The sequence below is a fragment of the Rhamphochromis longiceps genome, linkage group LG14 (genome assembly GCF_057381845.1).
Source record: "Rhamphochromis longiceps isolate RC_006_pf linkage group LG14, R_longiceps_female_GT1.1, whole genome shotgun sequence".
In the NCBI taxonomy this organism is placed as follows: Eukaryota; Metazoa; Chordata; class Actinopteri; order Cichliformes; family Cichlidae; genus Rhamphochromis; species Rhamphochromis longiceps.
The window spans coordinates 41,075,383-41,100,166 of NC_140570.1; the positions used below are offsets into that span (position 1 = coordinate 41,075,383).

The 24,784-nt window shown below is 47.3% G+C and overlaps 1 protein-coding gene across 1 annotated transcript; it reads left to right on the forward strand.

Moving 5' to 3' along the window:
* Positions 1-633: 633 nt before the first annotated feature.
* Positions 634-24,784, forward strand: arrb1 (arrestin, beta 1). Its single transcript, XM_085380792.1, has 16 exons — positions 634-3,010; positions 15,048-15,078; positions 15,179-15,239; positions 15,352-15,396; positions 15,648-15,844; positions 16,957-17,016; positions 17,170-17,237; positions 17,396-17,531; positions 17,925-18,009; positions 18,086-18,158; positions 18,282-18,419; positions 18,511-18,594; positions 19,146-19,169; positions 19,304-19,374; positions 20,689-20,737; positions 22,608-24,784. Exons 1-16 carry the CDS (start codon positions 2,991-2,993, stop codon positions 22,717-22,719), a joined length of 1,254 nt encoding a protein of 417 aa, XP_085236918.1. The 5' UTR covers positions 634-2,990; the 3' UTR covers positions 22,720-24,784.

Genomic DNA, 24,784 nt, shown 5'->3' on the forward strand with positions numbered 1-24,784 from the left:
TGCTAAATTTATCCACAAGTGGACACTTTGTGGAATATCTCAGATCTTTTCCTTAGAACAATGTGATTTACCCACCTGCAACTAGATTGAAAAGAATTTGAAATTTACTATTTTTAAGGTAGGCACAGGATTTAAGCCCCGCCCCCTCTATTCTTTTATTTGTATTTATATTTTATTATTTTACTTTATTTTATTTAAGATTTTTTCTAATTTAGATCATACAAACTTATTTCTAATATGCCATGGCCAAGACCAAAGAGCTTTCGAAGGACACCAGGAAAAGTATTGTAGACCTGCACCAGACTGGGAAGAGTGAATCTACAATAGGCAAGCAGCTTGGTGTGAAAAAATCAACTGTGGGAGCAATCATCAGAAAATGGAAGACATACAAGACCACTGATAATCTCCCTCGATCTGGGGCTCCACGCAAGATCTCATCCCGTGGGGTCAAAATGATCATGAGAACGGTGAGCAAAGATCCCAGAACCACACGGGGGGACCTGGTGAATGACCTGCAGAGAGCTGGGACCAAAGTAACAAAGGTCACCATCAGTAACACACTACAACGGCAGGGAATCAAATCCCGCAGTGCCAGACGTGTTCCGCTGCTGAAGCCAGTGCATGTCCAGGCCCGTCTGAAGTTTGCCAGAGAGCACATGGATGATACAGCGGAGGATTGGGAGAATGTCATGTGGTCAGATGAAACCAAAGTAGAACTTTTTGGTATAAACTCAACTCGTCGTGTTTGGAGGAAGAAGAATACTGAGTTGCATCCCAAGAACACCATACCTACTGTGAAGCATGGGGGTGGAAACATCATGCTATGGGGCTGTTTTTCTGCCAAGGGGACAGGACGACTGATCCGTGTTAAGGACAGAATGAATGGGGCCATGTATCGTGAGATTTTGAGCCAAAACCTCCTTCCATCAGTGAGAACTTTGAAGATGAAACGAGGCTGGGTCTTCCAACATGACAATGATCCAAAACACACCGCCCGGGCAACAAAGGAGTGGCTCCGTAAGAAGCATTTGAAAGTCCTGGAGTGGCCTAGCCAGTCTCCAGACCTCAACCCCATAGAAAATCTGTGGCGGGAGTTGAAAGTCCGTGTTGCTCGGCGACAGCCCCAAAACATCACTGCTCTCGAGAAGATCTGCATGGAGGAATGGGCCAAAATACCAGCTACTGTGTGTGCAAACCTGGTAAAGACCTATAGTAAACGTTTGACCTCTGTTATTGCCAACAAAGGTTATGTTACAAAGTATTGAGTTGTATTTTTGTTATTGACCAAATACTTATTTTCCACCCTGATTTACCAATAAATTCTTTACAAATCCTACCATGTGGATTCATGGATTTTTCTTTCACATTCTGTCTCTCACAGTTGAAGTGTACCTCTGGTGCAAATTACTGACCTCTGTCATCATTTTAGGTGGGGGAACTTGCACAATCGGTGGCTGACTAAATACTTTTTTGCCCCACTGTATGATCTCTTGATAAACAAATAAAATAAAACCAGTGAGTGAATGACAGCATTCTTACAATAAACAGGGACCTGACCAGAAACCAATGAAGTATTGATAATTGTCAGCACACAGGGACCGATAGACTGAAAGACATTTGTAAACAAAGATCCAGGTAAAATATCAGGAGAGCAGGAGGACGCTTTTTAATCAAATTAACTAATTTGACCAGTTTAGGTAAGGACACAGGTTAAAAACCTTATAACAGGACTAGGTGGGGTTGGAGCAGACAAGAGACACAGAAGGAGATATATTGTTCCTAACAATGCTGACTTTTTCAACAAAGAAAGTTTTCACAATCTTCATTCAATGAAATTGGGACAGCAGGTGGAGCAGGAGCAACTATATCACTAACGGTGTCTAATACTACCTTGGGGTTACCTCTGCTCTTTGAAACTAGGTCTGAGTACCCATAGCTTCAGTCACAGGTGAGGCTAAGGATGTCAATCGATGGCTAATTCAACAGCTTTTCTTATGTGCTCAGTTGTGAACCACCCCAAGGAAAGCTGGACCCATGAAATCCTCAGACCAGATCCCGAGGCCCCTGAAACAGACGCCCTTCCCCTTCTGGACAAACTAAAAACTTCCATCACTCGCGATTTAAGAGCAGCAGGATGAGATGGGGAACTGCAGGACGCAAATATAAAGTGTCAGTGCTGTACGTAAAGATTAATGGCCACATTAATGTGAATAAATAAAAACAGTGGGCCTCACGCAGGGGCGTGTGGTGCGAGCCCATACATTTATAAAGCATGATGAGAGAGAAACCTGAACTGCTTCACACTGATGTGACTGAACCCGAGTACGACACTGCCTAGACTCCTGCACTAAATGTCCAGCAGGGGGCGACTGGTTGTAAGAAGTCACTAATGACGAGATGTAAACATGCTTAAAAGTCAGTACTGAGGGTTGGATTAAACGCAGAGATGCGCAGCTGGCAGTGAATGTTCATAGAAAGAACGACAGCGACTTTCTTCGTTTCCTTCCTCGGGCTGTAAACATTCAAGCCTGGAAAGTGTCCAAATTTAGAGGAAATAAATATTTATTTAATGAAGGACAGATGTAAGGAGGGTGGAGGTCAGAGTCCAGCTGTCAGTGTGATGCTCCTGTCAGACAGAAATATAATCTGTCCTCTGGGTGTCTCCTGTTTTAACATGTTTTACTGCTAATGAGTCTGACAGAAGAGAGAGGGGGAGAGCATGCCAGGCGCTGAGAGGAAGGAAGGAGGCGAGTTAAAGAGGAGGAGGGGCAGAGTGGTGGATTCAGTCAGTCCTTCGTTCAGTCGCAGCTCAGATGGAGGTTTTTCCTCCTGCTGAGGACACTCTGATGGCATGACAACGGCTTCCTGAGTGAGAAAGAGCGAGAGAGAAAGAGAGAGAGAGAGATATCCTGCCCTCAGTTTCCACGGTGACGGCATCCCTCCATCCTCCTCCATCATCTCTCCGCCCGGCTGCTGTCGACATCGTCGGGATGGGAGATAAAGGAACAAGGTAAGATTTAATGGGTGTGTGCAGTAATGCACCCTGATAAATGTGTGTGTGTGTCACACAGATCGATCCGTTAGGAGGTGTGTGTGTGTGTGTGTGTGTGTGTGTGTGTGTGTGTGTTGCTGTAACGTTACATAACGTTGTGTCCGAACCTCGAGGACTGTGACGTCTCGATGGCACTGACAGGTTTGCTGTGTTTGCCTGGGGCTTTTCTGTCTTTTATTTTGACAGTCAGACACACAGGAAACATGGGGGGAAACCCATCTTTGTGAAAGAAACAAGATTACCAGAGAAATATATCACTGCCAGTACTTGTAGTGATACTGTAGTAAAAGTATGTAAGCGTGTGTCACTCTGATTCATTCACGCGTCATCTGGAGGGTTTAAAGGCGAGCTCATGTTTTACAGCCGCTGTTACTCCGAGTGCACGACAGAGAAATGCAGTCACAGAGCTGCAAAACTAAAACAAAGAAAAGCCAGGAAAACATTTAACTATGTGTCAGGAGGCCAAATCAGAAGAGGCTGTTTTTAGTTTTTATTAGTTAAAATATTTGATCCCAGACTGTGGCGATAACAGATACGCATCAGGGTGTGACCATGTTCAGACAGGCTGGCGCTCTCTGTGCATCTTTGTGACAGTCACAATGAAAATGACAAACTGCTCCTGAACTGGAAGAAACGGCCCAAACCCAAAGACTGAAATACAAAAGTCCAAACAGGACTTGAACAGCTCTCGCCTAAACCAGCACACCCACAGCCTCCTAACACACCTGTTATCACTCCAGTATCACCACAGAAAGCAGACGTCATGTTTCTGACAGGAGAGCGTGACTGATTTACTGGGACAAGTTCTGGATCTGTGCTAGGAGGTTACAGGGGTTCTGAGCCCATGTCTCACCTCTCCACCAGCTTTAATGAAACTCTTCACCTGCTGATCAGTAACATCCAATCAACATCCGCAGCCACGTTATTGGTCAGATAATGCCATTGAAAATGCTCCAAAAGGCTCCGACAGCAACAGTCCAGAGGTCCAGTGCAGGGACTCTAGCAGCCAGCTAGCAGTTGCAGCCGCCTGTGTCCCCATCCACCTGTTGGTCAGAGAGGCCACGCCCCTAATAATGCAAACTTTAATCTAGGTGCGTTATTAAAAGTGTTATGAAGCAGAACAGCTTGTGTATCAGGCTGGAAACACGTTTTCTTTGCTGGATAGTCTGTGAGGTGGACTCACTGCTGTCTCTGCTGGACGTCAGAGGAACTACAGCTTTGGGTTCAAAATCCAGGGCTTTCTTAGTCCATTACAGTCAGTGTCAGCTGACTCGCTCTTTGACTCCTTGTACACCCACCAGAGGAACTTCACAATCTCAGGTTAGGCGAAGCTTTGAAAGAGCCTCCTAACAGGAAGCTGGATCAAAACATCAGCTTATTTGTTCCACAGCTGATATTTTTCAAGGAAGAATCACACATTTGCATTCCCAGTATCAGACTGAGAACTCAGGGATCCTCAGTGTCAGGACTTCGCTGGCACTTTGACCAAATTAAATATTTTGGAGCCTAGTGCAGCGGTCCCCAACCTTTTTTGCGCCACGGACTGGTTTGTGCCCGACAATACTTTCACGGACCGGCCTTTAAGGTGCCGCGGATAAATACAACAAAATAAAACTAGTACTGGTACCGAAAAAAAGAAGATTTATTCATAACACACATGAAAAGACCCAGGAAAACCGAGTTAACGAAAAAAACGATAACAAAATAACACTAAAAACCGCTAAAACCCCTGAAAACCATACATTTCACACCCGAGTCTCAACTCTCACGGCCCGGTACCAAACGACTCACGGACCGGTACCGGTCCGAGGCCCGGGGGTTGGGGACCGCTGGCAATTTGACCAGCTGTTGGTCCGATCCATAATCCTCCACCTTCAACAGTGTGCTGAAAGCCTGTGGTGATGGAGGAATCACACGAGGGCAAAGGCTCAACAACTAGGCTCTCACTGATGAGCCCCTTTCCTAGATGGGGCAATGAGACTGGGTCCCACCAATGAGGCCGTAACACGGGGAAGGCGTCCCCAACAAGGCAGCTTATGCACACTAATGGTGTAGCTTCATGGAAGGACCACCATTTGGGCGTGTGCTTGTCAAGACCTTTTCCGTGTCTGCGAATCTGCTAGTGATGTAAATTTCTTCATGAGATGGTGAGCTGATGATTGGTGTGGACGTCTTCACGCCTGCCTGACCAATCTGCAGAGACCAACTATGCGTACGCCCCCGGCGATGCACTTCAGAGAACTACAACAGGACTACTGAGTCATCGTCTCTCCAATGCTTACAAGAGACAAACAATGACAAAGTGTGCAGCTTAAAGTATTTTAGGACATCCTTCAGGTGTGTGATCAGGTCGAGATGCAGCAATATTTGTGTCAGACCCAGAGACATCCAAGAAAAGGGCGAAAAAACGTCCCTGGAGTTTTCAGTTTGGCAATATTTTGATCAGTCGACTCAAACCTGTGATGAGTCCCACAGATATGAAGCCCAAACAACTAAATTAAAACTGACTTTTGTGGCACAACAACAGAAAGTTTACTCCAGCTTCCAGCTTTGCTGCTGTTGCCACTGCTGCTTGCTGTTTTGTGTGCAATGCATTCTGGGATACTTGGCTGTCCCAGATCAACACCCTTGATGCACTGAGGCTGTTTCATGAGTACGAGCACCAATGCAGGCGGTGACGTGTGTGAAGGCTCCTGGTGGCGGTGAGGTCAGGAGCTTTAGTGTTGCACTCAGGACACGTGTTTGTTATTTTGTTCCGTGTAGGTTTTATACAGTCTAGCTTCTCCAAACATAGACAGCTGATGAAGGAGCACTTTGATCAGCGAGCGAGGCCTGTTCCCTCTTTAAGCAGGTTAAGTGTTGAACTTGTTTGCGTTTAAATACTAAAGCTGAAGGCAGAGACCCACAAACAGGAAGCAGCTGAACGAGTGCGGCATGTGGCGGCGTCCTGCTGTTGACTGCTAAACACTTTCACCCAATAAAAGTATCATAAAAGTTAGAAATGTTGTTAGTCTGTGCGCCTGAAATGGGGCTGTGTTTAAAATCCACTGTGGTGCACAGACTGGCTCCTGTACCCGTTTGGACTGAATGTAAATGTGAAGAACTTCACGCTTGCAGGAACCAACAGAACCTCCCTGAGTTTCCACGGACCGGTGCAAACATTCAGCGGCTTTAGTTCTTGTTGCAGAAAGCAGATGAGTCTTTGTGGTTAAATAGTGAAAAAAGGACCTCATGCGTCTTCTCAAATTACATTTCCTTGACCTCAGTGGAAGGGAAGTAAAGATGTAAAGGATTGTTTACAAGGACTTGAAGAGCAGGACTGCGGCACTCGGAGAATCAGCTGTCCTTAAACAGACTGTTAATAATAATAATGAGGCTCTGCTGCAGTGAAACTACAAAGTCCTGCGGGTGGACTACAAAAAGCTCCTCTCAGATACCTGCTGTGCTCTCATTGGTTGCTGTGTGCAGACGGTGCGCACATGCACACAGTAACACGGTGAGAGCTCACCTGTGGTCGATCAAAGATGGCCGTCATTTGGTGGGTAACTCAGCAGTAAGTCACATGATGACCTGTTTGTTTACTGTAAGGTCTGATGGGTCGTTGCTGTGAATTGTGGGACGGCATCATCTCCTTTCGTTTCATAAAGGAAGCTCTGATGCATCCTTTACTAAAGGAGGTAATAAAGGAAGCTTCAGCTGCTTCCAAACTGCTCAGAGTCTGAGGTTAAAGCTGTGGCGACCCTCGTAGCATCGACAGCAGTGTTATCATCTCACCAACGTTTTGTTATTTGGAGGATCCGCCGACTCCTATCATGGCCGCCACACACACCTCCGGGTCAGAAGGAAAAAGGTCCACTGAGAACTGGAATCAGAAAGTCGGCCCAAAGCCTCCGTTTCCTTTGTTTTTAGGTGAGCAGCAGGAAGAAAGCTTCCAGCTGAGTGCGCTCCACCCCTCAGACCTCAGCAGTGTCGCAGAAACACTTCAGATGAAACAGACGAACCGAGCACGCTGCAGGTGCAGTGATTTCCCCACTGCCCCACACTGCTTCTGCAAAACTGGTGCTAATGTAGCACAGACTGCTCATTCTGCCCCCTACTGGCAGGTGAATCAAACACTTATACACAAGCACAGCGCTGGGAAAACACCCTGCAGCGCGCCACATTCCTCCCAGCAAAGCTGTCAAGTTAAAGTTGAGTGCTGGCTATAAAACCCCGCAGGATGAAATATAACAGCGTTTGATGAAAACGTCACTCGTTTAATGGCAATGACGAGCAGATGCACCTGAAAGCGCTGTGCAGGTTAATCTCTGCCGCACGTCACCATCACGGTGTGACATAACCACAGTGTAGCTTTCACACAGGCTTTCATAACAGACTGAAAACAACCTGTTGCCCCATCCACTCTAAAACATTAGCTCATAGCCAAAATGTCTTCAGAACTTCAAACCAGGTGAGTAGCACCGTAATACACCTGAGCCTGTTAGCAACCGTGATGCTGTTGAAACCAGGCAAGTACCAACAGCAGGTTTCTCCTCAGCCCGAGGGTGGAGGTGGGGAGTCCTGGATGAGGTTCTGTAGCTCATCTTACAGCTGGTGGGGTATGACATTATCATTCAGGTTCTGATTTTGGTTCTGGGACTTTTTGCCCCCTCATGATCGAGGCCAGCGTCCCACAGGGAGTCCTGGTCTTTTATCCATCAGCTGTGTAAGGCATGACTGCCTCAGGTCTCCTTGTGGACTTACCGGCTAAGCTTAGCTTTGGGGTCTTGTTGGAACTGTTAGGGTCTTGTGACGTGATGACACATTTCTTTAGGTGGTCTGAGACGGCAGCACTCTTTCGTTTTAGTTAAATATGTCTTATTTGTAGTTTTTCGTGGATGTGGACAGCGTGCATCCTGTAACTCATCAGTGCTGCTCACCCTGCAGGTGTGTCCTCAGTGACAGAGCTGCAAAACAAAAGTTTTAATCATTTATTCTCATCCATTAACAAAATGCGGTGAATGAACAAAAGAGAAATCAGGATTTGGTGTGAGCACTCGGCTGGTAGGTTGTTCCAAACGTCTCGGAGAACTAAGCACAGATCTTCTCTTAATCTGCATCCTTCTGTCTCTTCATGTAACCAGGCACACGCGATGATGTTGATGTCAGGGCTCTGTGGGAGCCGCACCATCACTTCCAGTACTTACACTGGAGATAGTTCTTCATGACTTTGGCGGTGTGTTTGGGCTCGTTGTCCTGCTACAGAATACATTTAGGGACAATAAACAATCATTTATATTTTTGAAAGCGTTCTTTGTTTACAGCAGTTTTTCACACCTGCCTAAAACTTTTGCACTGTACTGTATTTCAGGCCAACTGGGCATGCTCAGATGCAACCGGGACTTTCTGGCTTATTGATGAGGAACTCGAGCAGTTTTGGTTCCTGCACATCTTTAGTCAGTTGATGGTGTTTTTCTGCATATCGGGCTCTTAATATTTGTCTGAGAGAGTCTGGGCTGAGATCAGGTGTCTGCAAACAGCTGCTTGTGTATCTCTGCCTGCACTTGAGAGCAGTCCTCCTGTAAACCACTTTAAAGGTCTGCTTAGACTGCTGCACCCGCCATCAGAGCCCGGATTGGCTGAGACATGAAGTCTTTTCTGAGTACGGCGGACGTAGTGACACTGATGATGGACGCTTGGCCTCTGCCTCTCTGACTGCTGGTCATCTGACACACGCATGCACGCACACACACACACACACACACACACACACACACACACACACACACACACACACACACACACACACACACACACACACACACACATCCTTTTCTTTCAGTTTGTGACTCGCACTAAAATGAAGCTCTAATAAAGGAGACGTGCAGAAACATGTTTCAGCTCATTCTGATGGTGAATGTGGCAGCGGAGCGTTTCTGCGCTGCCGTCGTCTGAGTGTGTTTCTGTGTTTTCGGGCTCAATGATCTGAACGAGTCGTGTCGGGAGAATATTAACGAGCTCCGCTGATCAGTCAGACATACAGAGCAGCTCGGGAGACTCTCTGAGGAGGTTTTCACAGGAAGCAGCGTCAGCCCCAGAATCTGTTCGAGTGCTTGTGTGGAGGGTAAGTGGACAGAGCTGAGCCACGTCACGCTCTCAGGTTTCTTTGTGACTCGTTTAACATTCATATACGACCGCTGTGAACATCAGGAGGGAGGGAATGAAAAGGTGCTGCTCCACACAGAGCTCTGCTGTACCCGTTCTGTTCGGGGATTTTGGTCCACGTCGTTATGACATCATTGTGACATCAGCACACAGCTGCTGCAGATTTGATGAGAATCTCCCGTCGCTGCTCTGAGTGCAGCGAACGGTTCATGAAGCTGGTGTGAGGAGATCTGAGCGCTGAGACGATCACACCTGCAGCAGCTGAACGCAGACGCAAATCGGCGCTCATCAGACCAGGACGCGTTTTTCCACCTTTGGGAGTTTGTGTGAACTTTAACCTCAGTTTCCTTTGCTGACCTGAGCAGCAGCGGTGTGGTCTCCTGCTGCTGCTTTGGCCTCAGAGATGCTCTTCTGCATGCTGTGGTTGTTTGAGTTACCGCTGCGTTCCTTGAGCTTGACTCTTACCGGATATTTCCTCTTCTACTTTTGGTTGGTGTTAGTACTTTTACTGCAGTGAGGACCGGCCACACCAGTTTACATACTGGGCAAACAGGTCGACAGAGGACGCCATAATAACAGCTCTTCACACAGCCCTCACCTGGACAGTAGCAACACCTGTGTGAGAATGCTGTTTGTGGACCAGCTCTGCCTTCAACACAGTCCAACCCCACAAACTGGTTAATAAGCAACTCATGACTCAGCAGCTCACTGTGCAGCTGGATACTGGACTTCCTGCGTGACCCCAGAACATCAGGATGGGAGAGCACACCTCCTCCACCCTCATCCTGAATGTAGGTGTCCCACAGGGGTGTGTCCTCAGTCCCCTCTTATACTCACTTTTCTCCCATAAAATTTGCTGACACCACCATCATAGGACTGATCGACAACAGCGATGATTCAGCTACAGAGAGGAGGTTCAGCATCTGAAGCGATGACGACAACAACCTGCATCTGAACACAGCCGAGACCAAGGAGATGGTAATCGACTGAGCACTCCACCCTCTACATTGATGGAGGAGGTAGAAAGGGTGGAGAGCTTTAAGTTCCTCGGAGCACACATCTCGGCCGGCCTCACCTGGTCCACAAACATCTCCCACCAGGTAGGGAAAGCACAACAATGGCTATACTTCCTCAGGAAACTACGTCAGGCCCAGTTACCCCAGAGACTGCTAATTAACCACAACCGCTCCACCATCGAGAGATTTCTGACCTCCTGCTGCACACTCTGGTTCAACTGCTGCACCATGGAGGGCAAGAGGAAACTGCAGCGGGTGGTGAGGGCAGCAGAGCGGGCAATTGGCACCTCACTAACCCCCTCAGAGACATTTATACGTCTATGCATGGGACAGTGTGAAACGTAATTTCAATTCCTTTGTATGGCAAGTACATTTGAAGAAATTGACAAATAAAAAGTATTCTATTCTATTCTATTCTATTCTATTCTATTCTATTCTATTCTATTATACTGGCAGACTTCAGCAGAAAGCCAGCATCATCATCAAGGACCCCTCACACCCTGGACACGCCCCCCGTGCATGTTTGTATGGGTGTATCTGTATGTGTGCAGGTGTATGTGTAACTTGTACATATCTTTCCTGTGTAAAGATATTCTATTCTTTAAAAAACAAACAACGGGCTGGTTTCAGTTCTCGTGGCCTCGTCTTTATTTTATATCTGCTCATTTTGTTTCATATAAAGATTTAGATTTTGCTCACTGTTAAAAGGTGCTGTACCAATAAAGCTGTCAGTGGTAAGTGTGATCAGCAGCTCATTGATTAATGCTGCAGTCAGGCTGTGCCAGGCCCTGAAAGTAATTACAGGGATTTTAAAGTGAAAGCTAAAGTTGGCCGGAGGACCCGAGGAGTCAGCGGATTCACGGAGCCTCCAGGAGCTTTTCCCAGTTTTAACACACAGAACGAAGAATAAATCACCTGAGACAGTAACTGTGAGAGCTGCAGGTTCCAGCCTGCTTTTCACAGAGTTTCGTGTTTAATAGAAAATGGAATAAAGGTTTGTGTTTGAACTGGCTGCTCGTGTAAACCTGCTCCTCCGTGGGAAAGCTCCCGACGGTCTGGGTTGATTTTGACTAAATGAGACCAAAGCAGCTGCTGCTGGTTCCCCTTCGGTTCTTGGTGAAACATCTTCAGTGACTGATTTCCACAGTCGTTCAGGTGTGTGAGTCAGGACACTGAAAATGTCTCTTTATTTCCCCACAGTGGGTTTTATTTTCACACTGTGCTCACACCTGTTTGAAGCACAGATGTTTTTAATGGCTGCCAGATGTTTCTGTTGGATTCCCGTGTTTCCGGTGTCATGAAGTAAGCGCTGATAAGCGTCCCTCCCTCTGCAGCCCAGAGACCAGAGCATCTGTGATCTCTGGATGTAATCTGAAACCAGCTGCCTGTTCTCTGCGTGGCTGAGGCCGAGCCTCATGCGTTCGTGCTGGTGGTTTTCAGTCGTGTTCCTGAGCCCGGCAGAACCAGGTCCAGCTTTAATGCTGAGCCGGCCGAGGGCTAGAACGGAGAAGCAGCTCTGTGGGAAAGCGGACACAGTCCAGTCACACCTGACGGTCGTAGATCTGAGGAGGCGAAAAAAGCCGGTTTGAGTCTCTGCTGCAGTTTGGGTATCGAGGGAGTCTTCAATCATCGGCCGTCTGCTGCTGCAGAGCTGACACAACAATCAGGCATCGATCGGGCAGTTAGCGTTCCCCCTGTGTCAGAGCGGCCGATCGATCAGCGGCGCGGCCGCTTCACCTGCACCGACCACGAGCGAACCACGACGCGTGAGAAAATCTCAAAGGCACCAAACTTATTCCTGACACAGAAAGAGAGCAAATGAATCAGTGAAAGTCCTTCCAACAGACGGTTGCGTAGAAGAATCCACGTTTTTTTATTGTGACAGAAATGTCTCCATACGCGTCAATATTCATCGATATTCAGGATTAAACATCAGTTTAACCCTCTCAGGCTCAAATTACGTTTTTGTTGCTAATGCACAAACGAATACCTGCAGTGGTACTTCTGAGTAAAAACAATATGTCTGTGGGGTGATCAGGTTGTTAGTTTGTAACTGTTGCAAATCTGCAACGCCTGCCTCGAGAGGGTTAAGTGATAACAACAATAATCCCAACAATAAGGAGCAATGATGATGCATCAGAGTGTTTGGGGTGACGCACATCACTCTCTTACACAGGAAGTGTGTTTATTCACGTGTGAACGAGCCTCAGAGGGACCGGGCTCAGTTTGGATGAACCTGAGCACTGACGTGAAAACAGGAAAGAGCAGGAGGACGTCAGAACCCACATCAGGTGCTTCTCCACACGTCTTTGATTTCAGCTTGTTGTTTGGTTCAGTGGTGGTTCTAAACAGGTGTACCTGTCCAGGTGCTTCACCTCTGCCTGTGTGGCAGCAGCTTTGGACCCAGAAAGGGAAAAGTGGACAAATGTAATAATATTTGCTTAAAAGGAGCTCTGCCTTCTTGCTGGTCTTTGAGCTGTCTTGGCGTCTTTGATGTGATAAAGTCGTTACTCGCGCTCAGATGAAATGTGAGCCCCTCTCGTGCTGTAACCCTGCACTGATTCACGTCTGTGCGATGAAGCTCTAACCGCATCCTCGGCTCTGAAGATTCAGCTCTGCTCTCTTTCAATGAATCTTTAATCGTGTTTACACTCTCTCAGACGCTCGCTTCCTGTTACCGAAGCTTTCAGCATCTTTTCTCTCATTTCACACAAACACCAGCATTTATATGTCCAGTGTTTAGCACAGCGGTTTGTGAGGACGCCGTGTTTTGTCCCGGCCTTGTCTGAAACCGACACGTTCACTCAGCTGTGATTAAAAATCAAGAAGTGACCACTGAGGTCGATAAACGTCTGCTGTCGCCGTCACAGAGCCGGTGCTCTACCTCCAGCCGCTCAGCCTGATTCGTGATTTCAGATGGCAGAGCTGCTCCGTGTTAAGGTTTAATTGGACTAATTGCAGAGAGTGTGGTGAGCAGGTGATCGTGCAGTGGGCAGCTCCCAGGAGTCCCTCCGGTTTCCGGCTAAAAACGGCGTCCCGATGCTGGTGATTGATGAAGAGCCACTCAGGAGGAAGCTGAAAGCTAATGGAGCCATCAGCTAATTTATGACAACATTAACGCGGGGTGAGGAGAGGGGCGTCACGCTGTCGGGCAGCATTAGACAGAAATGCAGAGAGGAAGCTGCTGACGGCACACCCTCTGTAATATGTGACTGTGCAGGGTCCCAGCAAACACCAGACGTCATCCAGCCACTGCTCCGACACTCACAGCCCGTCTGAAGCCAGACTTACTCGTTTTCTTCTTGCATCACTCTCAGCTCAGAAATCTGCACAGCTGTGGACACGAGAGCTCTGCTGGTCACAGCCTGGCGCTCATCATCGCTCTGCTCTGACACGATACACAAAACAGGCGCAAAGTAGCTTCTGATAATGAAAGTGATAATGCATGCTCAGTAATCCAGGTAAGGAAATCCCAAAAGGTTGATTCTGTTCATCTGGATGTTTTCAGGTTTACAACCTTACAAACAGCACATTTGCTGTTCATTCAGTGGGCTAGTTTCACTGTGACTGAGGTTTGAGTCTCTGCTGAAAATGCTACGTCCACATGAGCAGAATCAACCTTTTGAGGTTCTCATAGTGAAGATGATGTTTGTGATGTTTGGGCCCTGTGTGGAGAGCAGGGCCTCCCCGAGGCTCTGCTGGCTGCAGGCTGGACGCCTCCTGCCACCTTCAGTTTCACTCGGTCAGAAGAAAAGAGATGGAGACAAAGCTTCAGACCGAATGAGGTCAGCAACGTGTCAGACAGAGCTGGGAAGGTTACTTTAGAATGTATTCCACTACAGGTAACAGATTACATGCCCCAAAATGTATTCTGTAACGTATTCTGTTACGTTACTCAATGAGAGTAACTATTCTGAATACTTTGGATTACTTAATATATTATCATGCTTTTTACAACAACATGAATGTGATTTATTACTGTTACTGAAGCTCTGAACTGTAGTAAAGGGACCTCTGACTAATACGGCGGGTTCGTGTCGGCTCGTAGCTGAAAACTAGCTTTACTTTGTTGTCTGGGTCGACTTTGCTAGAGACAGAGAGAGGCGTTGAAAGGCTCCAACGGGACTTATTGTTTCAGAGGAAAACAGGAACACAGCGTACAGTCGAGTCTTAACAGCTTACTCACAGCTGGGCTACACTCTTTAGGCCGATGTCTGCTTATTGCTTTCGTATCAAATCCTTTTTTGAATAATAATTTTTTTAAAAACTTCTTCACGTCGTTATGCGGCCGCAAGTAGAATGACCAAAAACAGCGAGGGGACAGCCGAACATATGAAACAGGAAAGTACCGCTGTGTAATCCATTTATTTCAACAAAGTAACTGTATTCTGAATACCACCTTTTTAAGTGGTAACTGTAATGGAATACAGTTACTCATATTTTGCATTTAACATGTAATGCCAGTACATGTATTCCATTACTCCCCAACAGTGGCCTTCAGAGGAGTGAACGCAGCTCAGGGCTGGAGCACATCTGCAGGGTTAGGAGCAACACGAGCTTCATGAAACCCAAAATACATCAGCACCAACATCTGGCAGCACACCTGGACTCACTCAGCTTGGGTAGTCTGAGTTTTCTGGGTGTTTTACAGGCAGGGGTCATGTGAGAAACCACTTCTGCTGCTAAAACAGAAGAAACTCCGACAATTTAAAATTTATTCCTGAAGTGTGGCGCGCTCTGACTGTTTCACTGTTTCCAGACTTTTCTTGGACAGTTTTATTTAAAAGTATGAGATACTCAAACAGTGTGACCTGTGCTCTTCTCTCTGTCTGCAGAGTGTTTAAGAAAGCCAGCCCCAATGGAAAGGTGAGTCCTCCTTTAGCACAGTGCAGGTGTGACAGTTTGCTGATGCCCGAAACAGCAGCGACAGTTTCAGGCTGACTAACAGCAGCTCTTCCTCCCTCAGCTCACCGTCTACCTGGGGAAGAGAGACTTCGTGGACCACGTGGATCGGGTGGAGCCTGTCGGTGAGATCTTGTTCAGTCTGTGGCTCCATCCTGGAGCTTCACTCACATTTAAATTTAAGTTGACTTTTGAAGCAAAAGCGACTTTGCTGAAGATCTTGTTTTCTCCTCGCAGACGGCGTCGTTCTGATCGACCCGGAGTACCTGAAGGAGAGGAAAGGTGAGAAGCCCGAGTGCGGGAAAGCTGAAAGCTGAGCTGCTGCTCAGAGAAATCGCTGCAGCTGTGGATGTGAGCGATTACCCAGAAACCTCACTGGCTGGTGTTATCAGAGCACGCTGCTTCACTTTGGGCTCACGTCCTGCTGTAAAAACCACGAGCAGGAAGATGGCGTCTCACATTAATGTGCAACATGTTTCGGTTTTCTGTTAATCAGCTTCCATCACTGATTGTCTTTGTTCTCGCCCCATCAGTGTTTGTGACTCTGACGTGTGCGTTCCGTTATGGTCGCGAGGATTTGGACGTCCTCGGATTGACGTTCCGGAAGGACCTGTTTGTGGCGAACATCCAGGCGTTTCCTCCGGTCACCGAAGAGAAGAAGACTCTGACTCGTCTTCAGGAACGTCTGATTAAAAAACTGGGAGAACACGCCTACCCGTTCACCTTCGAGGTACGGAGGCCGCCGGGCCACCTGAATATTTGTCCGCTGATCTGTGACAGAGTGCTTTTAGCTTTTATTCTCCCACAGAGGTGCTGGATCCAGGCAGACCAGCTTCCTGGCAGCCTCCGGTTGCAAGGGGAGACGATTATTCCCCGACCGGTTGGTGCTGAGGTTGCTGGCTGTCGCTGGGTGTTTTCCATCACAAGGATGATGCTGGTTGCCATGGTTTCTGCAGTTTGCAAACACCCCATTTACTCCCCGAGCCGTGGTGAAACTTCCCACTGCAGCCAACACATTTCAAAAGGCTTTTATTTTGAAGGCAAATTTGCTACAGCTCGGAGAGTCCATAGCGAGTGTTTGCAGACAAGTTGGCGTCTTCCATACAAACCACAGGCGATCACGACACCCTGCCATCAGCCACAGCCATCACTGTTGGACCAGTTTGATACTGATTTCATGTAACTGACAGTAAAAACACGCGTGAACAGACACGTGCCGTCACACGTTTCACTAACAGGAAGTGGTTATCAGGCCGTCAAAGACCTCCTCGTTAATATTAAGACTTTTCTAATTAGTTTTTTTCTCGGCGTGCTGCACCAACTCCGGTGTTATTGGTGCCGAGCTGCCAGGCTCCATGTTTGAAGTCTTGGATATCAAATGTCTTCATTTCATCTTTGCATCATTCTGAACAATTTGTGAGAAATTACATGGAAAGTTGACAAAGATCCATGTAAACAGGATCCCGGACTTAATGGAAATGTATCCATTAGTAGAAAATAATGACAGATGAAGCTGTTCGTTGAGATATGAATGAATAAATGATTCAATTAGTTTGGAAAACAACAGCTAAAACGCTGCCTCGTGCATGATGCTTCATCACGTAACATCATCCATCAAGCCTCAGTGACTCATGTGTCCAGCGTCTTCTCTGGGAGCTTCCCGTCCTCACAGATGTTCTCGTCTCACAAACCCAGAGGAGGAACTTTTTGTTCTTGGAGTTCAAAAACAGAAAATGCAGAAAAACAAAGAGAAGCGACGGCGGAGCAGGAACCCGCAGCATCCTCACTCTCTGCCCTGCCCATAAATGTTTCAGATGTTTTGAATATTTCATATCTTTTCAGATTCCTCTGAACCTGCCGTGTTCGGTCACCCTGCAGCCGGGACCGGAGGACACCGGAAAGGTAAAGCCACGACGTCCGCTGTCATTTTCTTTTGCTTTGTGCTCGATTCGTGCCGCCGTGCAGACCCTCTGGGTTTGAAGCTCCTTTCAAAGGTGGAAACGTGTCTGGATTTAAATGAATCTGAAGACACGTCTCGCTGTGGTGTGTCCTCAGGCCTGCGGAGTCGACTTTGAGGTGAAAGCTTTCTGTGCCGAAAATGTTGAAGAAAAGATCCACAAAAGGTAAACGTGAGTCAGCCGCAGTCCGGCCGAGCGGCACAACAAAGACGTGAATTATGAATGAAACTGAGAGCGCTTGTGCCCGCACACACACGTGAACAGAATAATCTGGGACACATCCACTCTGAAATAAATGTCTGAGCTATGTTGTGTTGCTGCAGGAACTCTGTGCGTCTGGTGATCAGGAAGGTGCAGTACGCTCCAGAGAAACCTGGCCCTCAGCCGACGGCAGAAACCACCAGACAGTTCCTGATGTCGGACAAACCGCTGCACCTGGAGGCCTCGCTGGACAAGGAGGTAACTCCTGAGGGACAGATTCACTCAGTTCACCCACCAGCAGCCAGCAGAGCTCATCTATGGAGCACAGACGGAAGTGTTTGCCTGCTCATCAGAGTAACAGCCAATCAAATCTTTGAATTTCACTTAAACTGGAGCTCAGACTCCGGGACGCTCTGTTAGTGCAGCGACCTCCCAGCACACATGTTATTGGTCACGTGATGTCATTAGAAATGCTCCAATAGGCTCCAACAGCACAAACAAGGTGCAGAGGTCTAGGTGTCACCATCCACCTGCCAGTCAGGGAGGCCACGCCCCTAATAACACAAACTTTTAGCCTGTACGCCGATTTAACCAGGTGAATGTCATAAAGGTTGTTGTGAGCCGTGAGGTCATCTGTCTGTTGTGTCTCAGATCTATTACCACGGTGAGCCAATCAGCGTCAACGTTCACGTCACCAACAACACCAACAAGACCGTGAAGAAGATGAAGATCTCAGGCAAGTCAGGGCGCTGCTTCCTGTGTGTATCTCCACGTCTCCACGTCCTCCTAAATGCTGATATTTGTGTCCACAGTGCGACAGTACGCCGACATCTGCCTGTTCAACACGGCTCAGTACAAATGTCCCGTGGCCACCGAGGAGTCAGAGTGAGTTTCATCCATAAAGTTTGACACTAAGGAATCAAAAGTTGGAGTAAGCGAAAAACTGACGCTGCTGACGAGCTCTCTAATGTGAAATCAGCTGAAGCTTCTCTATTTCCCTCTCCTCAGTGACGTTGTGGCTCCCAGTTCGACTTTCTGCAAAGTTTTCACCCTCACTCCGTTTCTGGCCAACAATCGCGAGAAACGAGGTCTCGCTCTGGACGGAAAACTGAAGCACGAGGACACCAACCTGGCGTCCAGCACGCTGTGAGTCCAGCCGCCTTCACGCCGCCTTCGCTGCCAGCGGGGCCGAGACAGCCAAGCAGAGTGACGTGTGAATATTTTGTCTGCTGTGCAGGTTGAGAGATGGAGCCAATAAGGAGATTCTCGGCATCATCGTGTCCTACAAAGTCAAAGTGAAGCTGGTTGTGTCTCGTGGCGGGTCAGTATCGTGCGAGAGGAGCTTTAAATGTTAAATGGTCGCCTGCTGACCCTGAGCTCAGATGTTAATCCTTGTTCGTCACGCCGTCGTGTGACGCTCTGCTCTCTGTGCAGACTGTGGCGTTTTAGCTTCAGGTTATATCGTCCACAAATCAGACCCCTCAGCTGGTGACAAACAGAAATGTTATTTATGGCCTTTTCAGCTTTATTTGATAGACTAGGACAGGAAAGAGGGGGCAGACATGTGGCAAAGCCCGGGGTTCGGACTCAAACCCGGCCGGCCGTCTCAGCCGTGTGGCACGCGGTCGCCTGATCAACACTCACAACCTGGTGCCCAAAAGATTTAAAAACCTGCAGAATCATCACAGGGCAGAAGTTCCCATTTCTAAACTGGAGATAAGCTATTTAACTGTGCATGGACCATAACAAATCTGCATCTGTGTTCGTTTGAAAGATGTTATGTGAAAATGTCCACAGCGTTGGGATGCACTCGTCGTAAATCCTCTGTGCTCTTGTATTGAAGCTGAAACTCTTTCTTTTTATTGATTTCAGGCTCCTTGGAGATCTGGCAGCGAGGTAACCGTTCATGTTCTCGCATTGATGGAAACACCGAGAGTTACAAAGATCACATGAACACCTCACTGAACACCTCAGTGCTGACGTGGTCATAAATGCTTTTATTGTGTTGTTACCAATGATCTGTGTTTCAGTGACGTCTCGGTCGAGCTGCCCTTCACGTTAATGCACCCGAAGCCTTTAGAGGAGTCCTTCTACAGGGAAGGTGAGACACTTCCTGTTCCTGCTGACGTTCACAGACACAGGAAGTTAAAATGATGCGTTACATCATCCTTTATCAGCCGCAGGTTCAAAGGGTCAGAGCGTCACCTGACCTCGAAAGCAGACATTTGTAATGCAGCATATTAATATTTGATGTTCAGTGTAATAGTATTCATGATGTCCACATGCTGATAATATGCTGCTGTGGATTCATCTTCAGGTGTTTAAGGCTGATCTCTTTCCCGGTGAGTCAGCTGACAAATCGGCACTCTTCTTCTTCTCCTCTAGAAGCGCCCACTACAGGCTCTACAAGAGCTGCTAGGGCTGTAAAATAGAGACGCTAGTGGGAGGTGACAATGCAGAACTGCAGGGTCTGCAGCGGCGATCAGGACGCACGCTCAGAAGACGAATGTAAATAAGAGATGATGAGACGGTGGCGACACATGGAGGTTCAGCCCAGCAGACACAGCACAGGAGCATCCTCTGAGTCAGGTTTAACAAAGCCGGGCTGTCTTTGCATTAGCTGGATCTGACCGACCACAGAGCCATGGTTCTCATCTTTCTCTGTGGGCGGCACGGTGGAGCAGTGGTTAGCACTGTTGCCTCATAGCAGCAAGGTCCTGAGTTTGAGTCCAGCGGAGCCTTTTCCTCCGTGTCTGTGTGGGCTCTCTCCGGGTACTCCGGCTTCCTCCCACAGATGCTTACTTTAGATAGCTGCCGCCCACAGATGTGAGCGTGAGTGGTTGTCTGTCTCTCTGTGTTAGCCCTGCGTCAGACTGGCCACCTGTACAGGTGTACCCAACTGGAAGAGGAGGGCTCTCTCTCTGCTGCAGGCTCCGTCCACGCTCACATCAAAGTTCGGCGTGTCATGTGACTCATGCACTAAGTGAAGCCGGCGTCCCTCAGAGCCATATTTTATTAGTAACTGAATGCACTGGTGTGATACTGGGATTTGGCTCCTCCCCTGCCCACAGCCTCGGTCTTCCCGCTCCGCCAATCGGTTAGAGACCCACGTAAATCCGTGCTTGCGGCCCTGCTGCAGTTCTTCCTCCTTGTTTGCGGCGGTTGTGGAGAACAGACCCAGAGCTGAGCTGCTCGGAGTCATCAGGTCTCCCTCAGTAAACCTGAGCTCCAGACGCAAAGACGGCGCTCCACGGGGCTGTCTGACAGGTCAGAGCGTCACGACCGGAGCCAGGCTCAGACTGAGGGTGTGTGGGGATTTTAAACGAGTCGGTGTGAGAAGATTGAATTGGCTCTGACAGAGACGAGCCAAGAGTTTTCCTCAGGTGTGTAACTGTGATCTCTCGCTCCTCCACAGCTGCAGACGAGGCTCCAGTCGACGCGAACCTCATCGAGTTTGACACAAAGTAAGCAGCCGTCTTCCCGTCTCGCTGCTGCCTCTCCTCCTCACTCTGATTGGTTCTGCTCTGGTTTACGGGTTCATCAATAACACTGACAGCAGACAGGTTTCCTCTGCGCCCGCTGCAGCATTAACAGTGATGGACTCGTCTCCAGAGTTTCAGTCTTAATGCATCTTAATGCCTGCTGCTGTGGGAGCTGCAGGAAATGGGCTTTAAACTGGAAACTCGTTCTGCTGCCAGCACAGCCAAACGCGAGCGCTGTGAGCCGACGCTGCAATTTACTCATTATCATTTCATGCGTACGCAACAACAAAGGAAATGACTCCAGCTGCAAAGATGAAATACAGAACAGCGAGGCCACTTCCTCGTTTGTGTGTTTTTATTTCCTCTTTCCGTGCAGCCCAACGAATATTTCCACTTCCTGTCTTTGTTACCTCAGACGTCTGTACAGGGGGAAGAAGAAGTAAAAGCAGTGAAACACTCTTTCTGCCGTCTCCAGCTCGTCTTCAGCTTCGTCTGTAATTATTAATCTCATTACTAAATGGCAGGGCGGGGTCATGGCCCGTTAGCTTTCTCACGTCGGTTAAAGTTGTTGTTTTAAAAGTGGCGCGGCTGCTGTCCCCTCTGCTCTCTCAGCAAGTAAACACAGTGTGGCGATGAAGACACTGGGGAGATGGGCGCGTTGGTACAAAATGAAATGGCGAAGAAACATGTCCGAGCCTCCAAATTTCATAAACATTTGTGAATATAACGAACATGTAATGAAATAAAAAGTGAAAATAAAAAAGGCCAAACATATAAAAACAGTCCTGTGAATTTTTTTCAAACTATATTTACATTTTTTTATTTTCAAACTTGGTCTTTTGACCCACTTTTATATGACAGGGCCACATGAAACAAGACTAAAGTGGAAATGAAGGTTTTCTTCTGCTCTGACAGCAAAACGAGTGGATAAATCCTCCATCCTCTTTACTGTGACCATCGATATCCTCACATCTGTCCATTTCATTTTGTACCAACGCGCCCATCTCCCCAGTGTCTTCATCGCCACACTGTGTTTACTTGCTGAGAGAGCAGAGGGGACAGCAGCCGCGCCACTTTTAAAACAACAACTTTAACCGACGTGAGAAAGCTAACGGGCCATGACCCCGCCCTGCCATTTAGTAATGAGATTAATAATTACAGACGAAGCTGAAGACGAGCTGGAGACGGCAGAAAGAGTGTTTCACTGCTTTTACTTCTTCTTCCCCCTGTACAGACGTCTGAGGTAACAAAGACAGGAAGTGGAAATATTCGTTGGGCTGCACGGAAAGAGGAAATAAAAACACACAAACGAGGAAGTGGCCTCGCTGTTCTGTATTTCATCTTTGCAGCTGGAGTCATTTCCTTTGTTGTTGCGTATGCATGAAATGATAATGAGTAAATTGCAGCGTCGGCTCACAGCGCTCGCGTTTGGCTGTGCTGGCAGCAGAACGAGTTTCCAGTTTAAAGCCCATTTCCTGCAGCTCCCACAGCAGCAGGCATTAAGATGCATTAAGACTGAAACTCTGGAGACGAGTCCATCCCAGGCACCGTCTCATATCAGCTGATTAAAATGCGTTGTAAACGAGTCTCGGCGCGATTACGTCCATAAACGAAAGTTGAATTCACAAAAATGTTTGAGAGCTTTTTGTTGCTAACCAGTAAAATATCGACTAATTGTAACTAAGATGTTAGTGTGGCGACGTGTTACAGAAAAATAACGCTCCCAACGCTGGTAACCACGGATACGAAACAATAAACATTTAATAAGTGCCATATTACTCATTTCAAACCAAAAATCATATGACCAAGTTAGCGTCTCTGATTTAACTTCCATAACCTCTCCCTCCCTCAGCGACGATGACATCATCTTCGAAGACTTTGCCCGCCAGCGGCTGATCGGAGCAAAAGACGACAAGGATGAAGACGAGGAGCCGGTGGACTCGCCCAAACTGGACGACAGATAGAGGGGAGGAGACACTGCGGCTGTTGTTTTGCTGCTGTATGTAGTGTGGAGCTAATGGAGTTCACCTTTAGGTCAAACCACAGTCTGGACACCCTTTAAACACTCGGTGGTGCCGTGTTTGTGTGCTCGTTCATGTCTGTCCTCTCTGAGTCCCGGTGAGGTGTTTAAAAAAAAACTAGAATACTGCAGCCTAGACATCGGAGCGGCTCTTTGCTCCGACGGAGTCGCCTGGAGCGCCGACCCGGCAGCTCCTAACGACAGCTGGTAGCATGCCTCTAATGTCTCTTTGTTCTAAGTGTTTCCATTAGGGACCAAACAGATGTAAAGTTGTGTTGAGATTAGTTTAAAGTCTTTAGAAACAACACTGCCAGCCTCGGTTGATCTTGAACCCTCTGCCACTGGAGACAAACTTCAGCCGATGGAGGATTTTGCTGAGTAACCATCTGTACTCGGTGTTGCTGAAGCTGCAGAGCAGATGGGAAACGGCACCGAAGTGATCTGCTGGGCCGCCCGACAAGAGGACCTCAAACTGTCAGAGTGAGCCACCGACCATTTAACAGCAACCGGTGGCCTAGTTTGCATGAATAAATACTTCCTATGATTTATTAATGTCATGAATAATCAAACTGATTTTAAATAGCATACAGTTTCATGTGTTCATGCTGATAATTTTCCGAATCATCATCAGAACGATTTTCTTCCTTGCAGGTAGTCGCTGGTCGTCCATTCGCTTCGTTTCTGTTAAAATCAGCACGGCTTCATGTTGCCTTAAAGTAAACGCTGCGCTTTAATATGATACATGTGTCAGACAAATATAATTGGCATCCTTTACGTGTTTGTTACCTTTACCTCTGTTTAACTGAAACAATCAGACATCTGGCAGAAATTTAAAGAGCAACTGTTCGAACTGTGGCCTGATCGTTGTGAATGCTTTTAAGACTGGAGAGATATATATTTTGTTTCCTCAAACAACATTCTGATAATTATGAGTCACTTTAGTGTGACAGGCTAATTCTGAAGCTAATAATGTTAAATTTCTACTGAAATATCCGAAACATTTCGTCACCCAGTAAATCTTCACTTACCTTAAATGTAATAAAGTTTAAAACTGAAAATAAACCGAAAGATCTTTTATTGAAACTGAACTGAAACTCAGAGACAGCAAGCAAAATGGAAAATATTATTTTATTCACTAAATAAAATCTGATAGAACAGTGTTGCGGTCAGAGGTCATCACACAGGCCTCCTAGCAAACACTCACTGCTGGTGACTGGGTGGCGAGTGGTTGTGGCAGTTGCTCGGTGAAATATGGTGCTGCAACAAAAGCCTCCTGTGGTTGTTCTGGCCTGTGGCAGACTGCCTCAGTTGCCTGAAGTTTGCATGGAAGATGCAACTTTTACTGGTCTATAGATGACTCAACGTCTTATATGCAAACTACAGGTGATGGAGGCAGTCACAGAGAGGTTTGTGGCGTAGCGGCCTTCTTTTACATTAACCACTTACAGCTGGCTGGTGAACAATGACCAGAGGTTGCCAGTGGGTCGTTCTCCGGTCTCTCGGCCTGTGGGACTGGCTCCTTAGACCGCTGAAGATTAGCGCTCTAATGGGCAATCCCTACGTGCCGGCTGATTTTACAGAAACAAAGTAAAACTAGTGGCTGTGCTGAAGAAAGAGAATCCACATGGAAATTCATCAATGATTTGTAAGAGAATTGGCAGGGATGTCATCCATCCATATGTCGTATCAGGTGACTTGAGCAGGTAAAGAAATTGTGCAAACCTTTATTTTGAAAAGATTCAAAGTTAAAGAGTCTCAAACATCCTGTATGAGGGGTAAGATGTGTTTCTGCTTACTTTAAAGTCAGACTGAAACCAGTTTTTGCATTGTAACGTACAGTTTAAGAAAAAACAGAAAACATCAGCTGTGTCTGACTGTTCATTTTGGCGGGGCGTGAGGAAAACTTGTATATTTCACTGGATCTTAAATAAAAGGACGTTTGTGTCCCCATTTGTCTGGATTCATGAAACTAAACAAAAACGAACTTTTCAACCGACGAGGAGCTCAGA

Bases quoted from the DNA above. Each gene is read 5' to 3' on its own strand.
- arrb1 (XM_085380792.1), top strand. From the start codon at position 2,991: ATGGGAGATAAAGGAACAAG. The intron at 17,238-17,395 runs GTAAACGTGAGT...GTGTTGCTGCAG, and splicing joins GAAGAAAAGATCCACAAAAG to GAACTCTGTGCGTCTGGTGA. The intron at 19,375-20,688 runs GTGAGACACTTC...GCTCCTCCACAG, and splicing joins GGAGTCCTTCTACAGGGAAG to CTGCAGACGAGGCTCCAGTC.